Raw genomic sequence first — 12,499 nt, 5'->3', positions numbered from 1 at the left:
ACACAGTGGGAGCTCCTTTTGGGAAGGGCAGGGCTGTAGATGTGGATGAAGTCAGTTCTTATCCCATTAGGATGCTTCTGTTGTATCTGCCCATGGCATCAGAGGCCTTGAGGACAAAGGCTGTGGCCTCACCATCCTGTCACCTTCTGTACATCTCCCACCAGACCTACAGCAGCCTCCACAGCAGTGGATGGTGCTTCAGCTCTAGCACTCCTCACCCAAGGAGTGCAGGAAAAGGCAGAATTCAGGCAGGATACCATGCTGACAGCACAATGAAAATTAACTGCTTGGTCAGCAGACCCAAGCAGAACACTCTAAGATGAGGCTGCAGGGCCTTGTCACCTGTCAGAAAGCAATTCCTCAGTTTGAACAATCACTGCCTGGGAAAGGCGCCCCAGATCCATCCATACAAGAGCCTGGAGCTGCCACAGGAATCACAGCAAGGGACAGCCCAATCCAGCAGAGAGATTCAAAGCCTCAGCCCCCTCCAGAACACAAGGCTCTGCAGGCAGTGTTTGAGGTGCAGATTCTTACCCAGGCTGGGAGAGGGCTGCTGGGGGAGCAGGTAGCAAGTGAGAACCTTTTCTCCTGTCTTCTCATCATCCTCAGTCTGGAATTTCAGCATGGGCTGGGACTGGTTTTCTGCCAGCCACAGGGCCTTCAGATTAAGATTTGTCAAAGCAAAGGGCAAGTTCTGCAGCCTGCAAAAGAGAAGAGCAACTGCTTGTTAAACTTCCTGGTCAGGAAGGAGCTTCGCCTCAGCTCCAGAGTGCCCCAGCTGAACAGAGAGGGACAGAGCCAAGCTGCTGTGGGTCCCCCAGTCCTGTTCCCAGCTGGTTTTGTCCCTGGCTGTTGACTGGGCTCCAGTACCCCATCCTCACCAGCCTTCAGCAGAGGACAACTCCCTCCAACAGTGTGGAGGGGTTCACAAAGACAAAAACAGTGCTCTTACAGACCAGTGCACAGAATGCTCCCCACAAAACCTCTGCTCAGTGTCCAGCTGCTCCCAAACCCACGAACAGAACCACAGGAGGAGCTCCAGGCACCCACACACCACGGACAAGGCTTTGGCACCTGAGCACTAATGACACGAACCCAAAAATCTGCAGGGAGGAGGGAAGCCAGGAGCCAGGGGTCTCCCCTGGTCCCCGTTTCACACAGGATACAATGCCCTCACATTGTGCCACCCCGTGATTTGGGGACTCAGAGCAGGGGGTCATGGGCAAAGCTCAAGCCCTCAGCAACCACAGGCCCCAGGATCCACACAGCTCCAGCCCCTCCCTCTCAGCAGCTGTTACAGCCTAGATACCAAGGGTTTTATAATTTCTACACCAACAAACTCTAACTCCCGAGAGAACACTGCATCTGACCTGAGGCCATAGAAAAGACTTCCAAAATTAATTAGTAACACTGAGATTACAAGTATGTAGTTGATTAAAAGTATTTAATATCACCAAGTAGAAAATTTAGAATTAAGTAATTTAGTTTTATTTACTATTATATAATTTTTATAATTTATATAGTTTTATATAAAATAATATAATTTAATAATAATGAAATATTAAACATATAAGAGTTTAATTATATATTTTTAAAAATTAGTTTTAGAACATAGTAATATATAAAGCTGAAATAGAAGTTTTAAAACAGCAACTAGTCCTTCTTCTTCACCTTCCACCTCCTGAGTTTAAGTAATACTTTATATTAAACAAAAACCCACTTACAAACTATAAGTCATTAGTTATTAAATTAAAAGTAAAATAATTAAAATATAATTTCTTAATTAGATAATTTAACCTTAAAAGACCTTATCTAGAAAAATAATTAACCATTTTGCAACTTGTTAGTAAAATACTACAGAACTCACAACTTATATTATAAATAAAAACAATAAACAACTAATCCTAAACACAAAATACGATCTCTAACACTTCAATCCCAACTTTAACAAAAATTTTAAAAAACCCAGTGTCCTAGATTGCAAGGCAATGTGTATTCTATTTGCCATCTGTTAGAGGTGGGGCAGTTATCTTCTGTTAACTGGGCAGTTTTCCTTATCTCTTCCACAAACCAATGCTCCCTGGGGGAGACACCTGCTGTTCACTGGCTACTGAATGAACTGCATGAATGACAAAAATTCCATCAGCCCCTTGTGAGGTGCTCTGCCCAGGAGGAGGAGCCAAGCATTCCCAACTGGATATAATCCGAGATTTTGGGACACCAGAACAGCCCTTCCACTGGATTCCCAGAGGAACAGCTGCCTTTCCCCTGGAGCTTCAGAGGAAAACTACACCTTTCTACAGGATCCCTGCTCCAACACCTGACACTCCAGGGGCACTGCAGCCACCACTCCAATGGGACTGCTACAGGATCCCTGCTCCAACAGAACCACACCTGACACTCCAGGAGCACTGCAGCCACCATCCCAATGGGACTGCTACAGGATCCCTGCTCCAACAGAACCACACCTGACACTCCAGGAGCACTGCAGCCACCATCCCAATGGGACTGCTACAGGATCCCTGCTCCAACAGAACCACACCTGACACTCCAGGAGCACTGCAGCCACCATTGGACTACTACAGGATCCCTGCTCCAACAGAACCACACCTGACACTGCAGGAGCACTGCAGCCACCATCCCAACGGGACTGCTACAGGATCCCTGCTCCAACAGAACCACACCTGACACTCCAGGGGCACTGCAGCAACCATCCCAATGGGACTGCTACAGGATCCCTGCTCCAACAGAACCACCCCTGACACTCCAGGAGCACTACAGCCACCATCCCAATGGGACTGCTACAGGATCCCTGCTCCAACAGAACCACCCCTGGCACTCCAGGAGCACTGCAGCCACCATCCCAGTGGGACTGCTACAGGATCCCTGCTCCAACAGAACCACACCTGACACTCCAGCCACCATCCCAATGGGATGGCTACAGGATCCCTGCTCCAACAGAACCACACCTGACACTCCAGGAGCACTGCAGCCACCATCCCAATGGGACTGCTGCCAACACCCTGACCCACAGGGTGTCAGGCTGTGTTCTGACTCTGTCAGTGTTGTTTTGTATTACTGCATTGTTTATTTAATTTTTATTTTCTTCCCTAATAAAGAACGGCTATTCCTGCTCCCATATTTTGTGCTTGAGAGCCCCTTAATTTAATATTTATGACAATTTGGAGGGAGAGGGTTTACATTTTCCAGGAGGGAAGGGGTTTACAGTTTCCAGGAGGGAAGGGGTTTACATTTCCTCCCATTTCAGGGGAGGCTCCTGCCATCCTCAGCACACCTGTCTGTTCAAATCCAGACACCCAAAACCCACCAGCAGCCTGGCAGCCGTGCTGCTCACCTGTTGCCAGCCACGTCCAGCACGTGCAGCTCGGTGGTGTTGGCCAGCTCGGGGGGCAGCAGGGCCAGCCGGTTGTCGCGCAGGGACAGGACGTTGAGGTTGGCACAGCCTCCGATCTCTGCTGGCAGAGCTGTCAGCCGGTTCCGGTCCACGTTCAGGTTCGTCAGCTTGGCCAGCTTGCCCAGGGACTTGGGCAAGGCCTGTGGAGGAGCCCAGTCAGTGGTTGCAAGAGGAAAGGGTAAACACACACACAGGTAAAAGGCTCAGAACCCTCGGCCTGGGGAACAAGCTGCCTTCTGTCCCAACAGACACATTTGGGATAACATTCTTGGGACAGGTTTTCCCTCAGGCTCATAGACTGATCCATGCCCACTCTTCCCCTCAACACAGCACACTCCAAGCACCACTGGTCAAGACTTCCCTTCTGTTTATCTGCCTGTTCCCAATCCTCATGTTTTTTCCAGGCAAATCGCAGGCAGTCTGGAGCAGGGCCATTTTCAATCACAGCATCCCAAACCCCTCAGCAATGCAGCCTGGGATGGGGTCTTGCACCTGTCAGCTACGATGGGCTACAACAATCCCAGCATCCCAGAGAGTGATTTAGGGGAAGAAAGTCAGTGAGAGAAAGCAGCTCCCAAACACGTGTGAGTTTGGTGACGCTGTGTAGAAGCAGCTGGAGCATGCTCAGGAATTCAGCTGGGAGGGCAGAAGAAGGGAAGGGACCACTGCAGCTGGCTGCAGAGAACAGCATGGGAGAGGCTTCTCACTCTCTACGGCTCCCTGAAAGGTGGCTGTAGTCAGGTGGGGTTGGTCTCTTTCTCCAGGAACTGGCAGAACCAGAGCACACAGTCTTAAGCTGTGTCAAAGGAAATTTAGGGTGGATATTAGGAAAGTTTTTCATGGAAAGAGTGATAAAGTTCTGGAATGGCCTGCCCGGGGAGGTGGTGGAGTCACCATCCCTGGGTGTGTTTAAAAAGAGGCTGGACGTGGCAGTGGGTGCTATGGTTTAATTGAGGCGTTAGGGCTGGGTTGGACTCCATGATCTTGAAGGTCTCTCCCAACCTGGTGATTCTGGAATTCTGTGATTCTGTGAGGCAGGTGGCTGCTGTCACTCACCGTCAGCATGTTCTCAGTCAGGATGAGCTCAGACAGGTTCTCACAGTCCCCAATGGACTCGGTCATGTCTGTCAGCCGGTTCTGGTCCACCTTGAGGATGGAGAGCTGCTTCAGCTGACCTGGCCAGGGTGACAAGTTAGGTGTGAGCATCCAGAGAGAAGGATGCTGCTCTGCACTCACCTGGCTGTGATCCCATCAAGGATCACACAACCCAACTACGCAGGCTCTGCTTTTCCTCCCACCAGGCCTGGTCACAGCCTCACACAGGCCTGATGCAGATGATGCACCTGGACTGCCCTGCAGAGCTCTGCTCACCTGTCCCCCCACAGATCCTGCCCTCGATGGCTGTGCCTGAATCCCTGATTCCCTGGCACAGACAAGTTTCTGGCCAAGGAAGTGCTGCAGCACCCCCAGCTGACAGCACTCACCGATCCCATCGGGAATGCGTTCCAGCAGGTTCTGTGACAGCAGCAGGTCCGTCAGTGCCACCAGCCCGCTGACCTCGTTGGGCAGCTGCTCCAGCTTGTTCTCAGACACGTCCAGACAGACCAGGCGGCGCAGGTTGCCCAGCTCCTGGAGAGAGAGGAGAGCCCACGGCTCAGGGAGAGGCAGGGCAGAGCGGGGGGTGTGTGCTGATGGCTCAGGGAGCAGCAGGGCAGGGCAGGGGGGGAGGCTGTGTGCTCAGGGAGCGGCAGGGCAGGGCAGGGGGGTGTGTGCTGATGGCTCAGGGAGCAGCAGGGCAGGGCAGGGGGGTGTGTGCTGAGCAGACACTCACCGGTGGCAGGGCTGACAGCTGGTTCCGGTCCAGCCACAGCTCGCGCAGGTTCGGGAGCGCGCCCAGAGTGTCCGGCTGCAGAGACAGGACAGTGAGGACATCAGCCAGGACATCAGCCCCTTCCAGGGACAGGGAGAGGCTGCTTGAGGATGTGCAAACACACCACTCTACAAAGCCAGGCACTGCTCTGCCTCTCACCCCTGGGAGCACACTGGGAATGTCTGGGAATGTCTGGGATGGCTGCAGGAGCTCCAGTGGCAAACGCGGACTGCAGCAGCAGGACTGTGTCAGCAGGCAAGGCAGAACTGAGCCTGCAGCACAGCTCTGATGGAGAGCAGCTGAGGGAGTTGGGGCACAAGGGGGGGTCAGGGCAGATCTTGCTTTCTGCAGCTCCCTGGCAGGAGGGTGCAGCCAGGTGGGGGTCAGGCTCTGCTCCCAGGGAACAAGTGACAGGACAAAAGGTCTCAAGTTGTGCCAGGGGAGGTTTAGGTTGGGTATTGGGAAAATTCCTCCTAGGAAGGGCTGTCCAGCCCTTGCACAGGCTGCCCTGGGCAGAGGTGGAGTCCTCACCCCTGGGGCACCTTAACAGCTGTGTGGATGTGGCACTTGGGGACACGGGTTAGTGGTGGCCTCAGCAATGCTGGGAGAGTGGCTGAACTCAGTGGTCTCAGATGGTTTTTCCAACCTAAATGATTCCATGATTCTAGGGGGCTGGAAATTCTGGCCTTACAGAAGGAATACATCTTCCTCCTCTCAGACATGAAAACAAACATTTGGGTACCACTGGCCAGCTCAAGATGACCCAGTGGCACCATCAGCTGTGACAGACCCATGTTCACATCCCACAGCCCCCCAAGCAATCAGTATTTGGGTTTGGAGTTTGCCCCACTGGAGCATGGCTCAAGTGTCACACACCTGCTCTCACAGGTGAGCTCAGCCTGTGCACAGCTTAGCTGCATGAGCCCCTTTGCCTCCCAGCTTTGAAGGGTTTCTGCCAAAACCCATTCCAGAACACAAAGAGGAAGATCCAGAAATAGCTTAATCCACAGCTGCAAACTGCAGAATATCCCAGGGCGGCCCCAAATGCCCAGATAACCTGAACTCTGTGCCCTTGCTCTCCACATGCTGAGCCCTCCATGGAGAGAGCCCCCACACTGGGCTACCCTCACTGCCATGGACAACATGGAAAGGCCCAGCACTCTGTGGGGCAGAAATCACATCAGAGAGCAGAAAGGCAGGAAGCTGGATGAGAAGAAAAACAGCTGGGGGCAGTGCAGGACAGAGAAGGGAAGCACCAGAGCCTTGCTGGAAAGGAAAGATCCTTGGCAGCCAGACAGGAAGAATTACCATCCCAGAGCCTGGAAAGGACAGGGCAGGCAATGTGTGAGTCCAGCAGGACACAAGACACAAGGGCTGACACACGAAGAGAAAATTCATCTGGGAATGGTGACTGGGCCATGCTGGGCAGACCAGAATCTCCCCAAATAACCTGAGGGTCTATCTCTTTGCATTCCAGGTGGAAAGGCACTTGCTTGCAGCGAGGTGCAGGATCTGCCCCTGCCAACCACCCAAACACCTCCCCAGCAGCCCTCACCTACCAGCACTTCCAGGTCATTGCCACCGAGATCCAACTGCTCTAACTTGACAAGGAAGGAGAGTGAGCTGCAAGGCACAGGGACAGAGAGATAAAACAAGAAATAAAGAGCGGAAGGTTAGCATCTGGGACACACATTGCACAAATCACATGATCTCCAGTAACTCCTAAAGCAGGTGGGGCAGTGCTGACCTCTCTCACGGTCCCTCTGAGCCCAGCACTTTGTGGAGCTGGTCCCGTCCCCAGGCCAGACCGTTCACCCCAGGGGATGGATTCAGAGGCTCCGGAAGTCCCACTGGTACCAGTTTGCCTCCTGCCCCTCCCACCATAACACACCCTTTGATCAAAAGCACAGCAGGTGAGCAGCCACACCTTCTCACGGCTGCCTGCTCCACAGCAAGGACAGGGACCTGGGCACGGACTGACAGGCAACAGGAGGGGCTCAGCAGAGGACAGGACATGTGTGGGGGGCAAGGGGAGCACACAGCTGCAGGGACAGGGAGGAATGACAACTTCCACAGCCTCGGCTTCCCCAAACAGAATGCTCATGCTACTGAAGAGGAAGGGAAGACAACAGCGGCCTGATGTCTTGGGAGCGTGTACAGACAGAAGCTCACGATGAAGGCACTGCACAGGACCTGCCCACACCCACACCAGCAGCCCTGAGCACCCCACACAGCACACCTGGGGTGGGCAAGGCCTGCAGCCCCACAAACCCAGTGCTGGGTTCTCACAACATGGTCCAGGTGCTCATTTGTCCCCACACCTGAGTCTGACCCATCTACTCCAGCTCCACCTCCCCAGAGGGCTGCTGCCCCTCACTGTGTGCCAGGGTGCAGCTGCCAGCCCTGCCCACTCCCCCAGCAGGGAACAGCTTCATTCTCTTCTTCAGCAACTGTTCCAATAGAGAAATCCCCATATTTCTCTGGGAACAGGTCCACCTCTCAAGGCCACCCAAACCAAGGCTGTTGAGGCTGCAGTAAAAGGGAGCTGTATTGCCTGGGCCAGGCTGTAAAAACATCTGGGTTACTCAGGAAAATGAATTTCCTGCTGCATGCAGTGGTGGATTTTGATATAAACTCCAGCAAAGGTTTACCAATAGTTTCATCCAGAGGATCCTGCCGCACAGCACTCCTTCACCATGAAAGTACACCAACTCTAACTCCTCTGGAGGTGATGCAGCCCTGACTGTCCCTTTGCACCTTCACAGCCTGAATCCCCAAAACAGGAATGAATGAGCTGGGGATCCACACTGATGACATCTGGCAAAAGGTCTCAGTGTAGACCACCCTCCACTATTTCACAAGAATCCAGGAGAGCTGCCCTTCCCAAGTCCCTGGCTGCATCCCAGCTGCATGGGAGAAACAAGGGGTGATCACCAGCTGCACAAGCTGAACCATTCCAGAACTCAGTCAACATCAGAAGACTGACCAATTACACGGAATTTTGGCAAACAAAGGCCACTGCAAGCTGGATCTTTCAAGAAGCTCTACAACAACAAAATACCAAAAGGACTTTGATGCATTATGCTGCCCCAAACTCTCAGCACTGAAGCCCACCTATCTATCCACTGAGCTCAGGAACCCTGGGAACAAAGCACCAGCCATTTCTTGCTTAAGTCATTCTCCTCTTTGGCAAGGTCACCTGATCTCATTCAGAGCTGCTCTTATGCACAGTGTGCAGCCAGAGTAAGCCCCAGGGCCTCAGGCAGAGAACCCCACAGCATCACTGAAATGGGTTTGGTCATTGACTGCCATCTTGTATTTGACTTGTTCTTCATCAGAACTACCTGGGCCTTCAAGATCCACATTATTCTACATCTGGAAATCATCCCAAAACAGAATTTGGGGAATTGGGGAAAGATGAAAAGAAGCTGAGTTTGCATTACAGAAAGAGTATCAAGCCTGGATTAACCTTCCAGTGAAAACACCAAAACCTCATAGCACACTACCAGCATCCTGCTGGATGGCACCCAGAACTACCAAAGGGCAACAAGGGAGCACTGGGCGAGAGAGATCTCCCCAAAAACCCCAGGGCTGTGGTTACAGACTGAATTCTCAAGACTCCAGAGACTTGGGGGTTCTGAGATGGCCAAAAGCTATTTGGGCTATCTTCTCTGCAGTTTGGAAGCCCAGCCCTGGATGAAGCTGCTGCACCTCTTTGCTGACATGGTTTAAGCCAGCTGTGGAACCTGCCTGTGTGAGCACCCAGGGCAGGAACAGACACAAGAGCAGCCCAACAGCAGCACCCCAACTCCTCCTGCTTGCCAGTTCTCAGCCCAGAGTAAGTGTCCAAGGCCAGGCTGGATGAGGCTTGGAGCACCCTGCTCTAGTGGAAGGTGTCCCTGCCCCAGGCAACGGGCTGGAACGTGATGAGCCTTGAGGTCCCTTCCAACCCAAACCACCCTGGGGTTCCATGATAAGGAGCTCTAACCCAGACTGTCCTCTGTGGTGACACTCCACATGGGACCATCTCAGCTGCCCCCTCCTGACACCTTTCTGTGACAGGGTCACTGCTGGGCACAAGGGACCTGCTGACTGGCATCAGACAAGGCCACTGTGGGATCCTGATCTGTGCTCCACGGGCTGTAACCACGGGGGGAAATGCCAGCAGACAAACTGAGCTCCTGCCAGGAACTGAAAGAGAGCTCTGAGGACAGGTGACAACAGCTGCACACCTCACACCTTCACTGAGGAGTTCAGGTGGCCCCAAAAGAACTGCTGCTCAAAAAGGAGTCAGCAGAATCCTTTCAGTGACATCCAAGGAAAGCTGGGGGAATCATCAGTGGGATGCATAAGCAGGCAGGAAACGAGCTGACAGAGCTGCTGGAGGGTAGAAAACTCAACAAACTCTGATGGGCCAGAGCAAAGACTAAACCAGCAACTGGGCAATTCACATCCATCCACCTGAGAGCAATACCTCCACCAGCCAGGTTCCCTGCCAGGAGCTCATCCCTATCCCTGACTCCAGAACATGGAACAACACTTACCTCTTCTCCCTTGCTGGCTTAGTTTTGTCTGCTGCAGGGGAGGCAGTTATCCCATCCAGAACAACCAGGAGGGATATCCAACAGAACAGATGTCAGAAGCAAAATGGACCCTTCAGCTGTATCCTGCTGCTCCTCAAATCCTGAACCTTACTGTGCACAGAGCTCCTCCTACACCCCCATCCACAGTTTTCTCTTTCTTTCCAAAAGAATCCACCACCTGCTCCACCTCTTCAGGAAAAATGGGGTTCTCACTATTTCCAGCAGCTTTTTTTGGAAATCCTGCCTATTCTAAATCAATCCTTACACAGGCTGAGTACGGGCTCTGAACATCCTTTGCTGCTCTCCAGCCCTGCACCATCCTCTCCCTCCTCACCCCAACTGATGGAAATCCAGCAAGATGCAGCCTATTTGTGCCCAGCCTGAGCCCTCCCAAGCCAAGTGATGGTGCCTGCACTGGTCCCTGAGGGAGCAGTCAAAGGACCAGGCAGGAGACTCCTACAGCCCCCAGACAGACACTCACGTGGGGAGAGTCTTTAGCAGGTTCTCACGCAGCTCCAAAGTCACCAGGTTTGCCAAACTGCAAGAGAAAAGGGAGCAAGAAAGCCAGGTTCACTGGACAGGGCTCAGGGATACAAGGGGCTGCTCATCTCCCTTCCCTTGGAACCACCCCTCGTGTCCTGTGCAATGCAGGGATGTGCACACGTGGATGGAGATGGGGAACAGAAACACGATGGGAATGGCTCTGCTGGACACGGGTGCTTGCTGCAGTCACAAGGAACAACACTGTGCCCACACTCAGGACAAGGAACACGCTGCCACAACAGGACTGTCTGCCCAAAAAGGTCAAACCCCTCACATGGGGAAAGCCAAACCCCATGGGAGAGGCACTGCACACCACAAGGCCATTGGCCAGCAGCATAAATCTGAATCAGACATCATCAGGCAGCCCACACCTGCTTGGAAAGGGGCAGATGGGCACTCAGAACACAGGGGAAGACTGGATTTGAGAAGACTGGATCAATCCTTGCTGTGCCACAACCACAGCAGGAGAAGCAGCTGGGAGCAGGACAGGAACCTCAGCAGGAAGGTCTTTTAACAAACCAAGGCTCAGAGGTGCTCTCTGTCAGCACCAGGGCAAAGCTGCCCCTGGCTGGTGCCTCCAGGTCCTGCCCCTGTCCTCGTGCCAGCAGCAAGGTGTCCCCAGCCCAGCCCCTCCCCAGGGGGCTGCCACAACAGGCCATACTCACTTCCCAATGTCAGTGGGGAGGCTCTGCAGGGACACATCGTTCAAGGCCAGGTGGCCCAGGCTCCGGAGCTGGGTGAAGCCCTCAGGCAGCCTGTGAGAACATGAACAGAACTCCATTAATCCTCTGTACAAAGCACAGAATCCCCCAAAACACTCAAATCCACCAAAGCCAATCTCATCCCAGTTGGCATCAATGTGTAGAAAGGAGAACAGGAACCATCACCAACCCTGGCTGCTGGTCCACGACAAGTTCTGCTTCCCAGACCACAAAGCCCCCTTGCACCAGACATCACCTGTCCAGGATGGCAAACTCAGCCCTGCAGTACTTGAGCACAAATCCCAGACTAAACCACGCCATGGGATCATTTACACTTGAGGAAAGGAGGGCTCCCAAGCATTCCAAGTGCCCAAAACAAAGGATACCTCTGCAGATGACATTGCACCAGGACCAAGCACCATCACAACACACCTGAGGTGTGACAGAACAGGGAAAAACCCTGGAAGGAAATTCCTGGAGGAAATTCCTCTGCTTCCACAGGCAGCTATTAGAGCCCCCTCAGCACCCACCCCCCAACTCATCTGAACCCTGAGCAGAAAAAGCTCTGACAAGTAACACCTGGTGCAGAAGTGCTGGTCACTCCTGTGGTACAGGGATTGTCACCAGCAGGGAAGCTTGTCCCACTCCAGCAGGGCCTGGGACCAGGAGAGGGAGCAGAGTCAAATGTGCCTCAAACCTGGGCAGCAGGTGAGCACAAAGGCACGTGGACACCTGGGGCCACACTGGCACCTGCAGGGACCCCTGCAGCAAGACACCGGTGCCTGGAAACGTGGCTCACCGAGGCAGGGGAGCCACACTGCATCCCAACTTTATGTACTAAATACAGAGACAGAGTACTGACAGACAAATCAGAGATTCCTGCTTGGGCACAGTTCTGGGCACTGAGGTAAGAGGGACACAAACAAACACGGGGTACAAAGCATGGCTGTCCTCAGTTCTGAATAAAAGAGAGGTGGAAAAGGGGCTAAGAGGGGGCAAAAAGGGCTGAGGGTGGGGCCCAGAAGGGGCTCTGGGGTGCAGAGGATGGCATGCAGGCTTTTTCTGCTCTGCAGCACAAGCCCTTATCCACTCTGGTTTGTGACCAGTGCAAAGGGAGCAATAAACTCATTGCAAGAGGACAAAAGTCCTCACTGTTGGCACCAGTACCAACAGCAGTCCATCACTCACAGCCCAGGCCCCGAGGATGGAGCTCACACCAGCTCCTCCAGCAACAAGTGTTCCACTGCCAGAAGAGTGCCAGAAACAGTTCCAGTGCCAGGAACCTCTCCAGTGCCAGGACAGCAGACACTGCAGCTTTGGAAGAGGCAGGGCAACCCCAGCCTTGGCTTCACAGGGAGTCAATTACAAGATGAAGATCAGAGAAAGC

General features: G+C 53.2%; 1 protein-coding gene across 23 annotated transcripts in view; it reads right to left on the bottom strand.

Annotated features, from left to right (window-relative positions):
• SCRIB (scribble planar cell polarity protein) overlaps positions 1–12,499 on the bottom strand; it is a 114,321-nt gene that overhangs the window by 81,799 nt on the left and 20,023 nt on the right. For all 23 annotated transcript variants that reach the window (XM_038126315.1, XM_038126342.1, XM_038126351.1 and 20 more), the window contains exons 4-11: positions 11,077–11,166; positions 10,350–10,406; positions 6,845–6,908; positions 5,247–5,321; positions 4,900–5,044; positions 4,472–4,590; positions 3,356–3,555; positions 535–701 (exon numbers count right to left, since the gene is read on the bottom strand). In XM_038126315.1, coding sequence (XP_037982243.1) covers positions 535–701; positions 3,356–3,555; positions 4,472–4,590; positions 4,900–5,044; positions 5,247–5,321; positions 6,845–6,908; positions 10,350–10,406; positions 11,077–11,166 — 917 coding nt within the window. The remainder of the gene's footprint in view (positions 1–534; positions 702–3,355; positions 3,556–4,471; positions 4,591–4,899; positions 5,045–5,246; positions 5,322–6,844; positions 6,909–10,349; positions 10,407–11,076; positions 11,167–12,499) is intronic.

The sequence above is a fragment of the Motacilla alba genome, chromosome 2, assembly GCF_015832195.1.
Source record: "Motacilla alba alba isolate MOTALB_02 chromosome 2, Motacilla_alba_V1.0_pri, whole genome shotgun sequence".
In the NCBI taxonomy this organism is placed as follows: Eukaryota; Metazoa; Chordata; class Aves; order Passeriformes; family Motacillidae; genus Motacilla; species Motacilla alba.
Note: the sequence above shows the minus strand (reverse complement) of the source record. Positions and strands in the feature narration are given on the sequence as shown.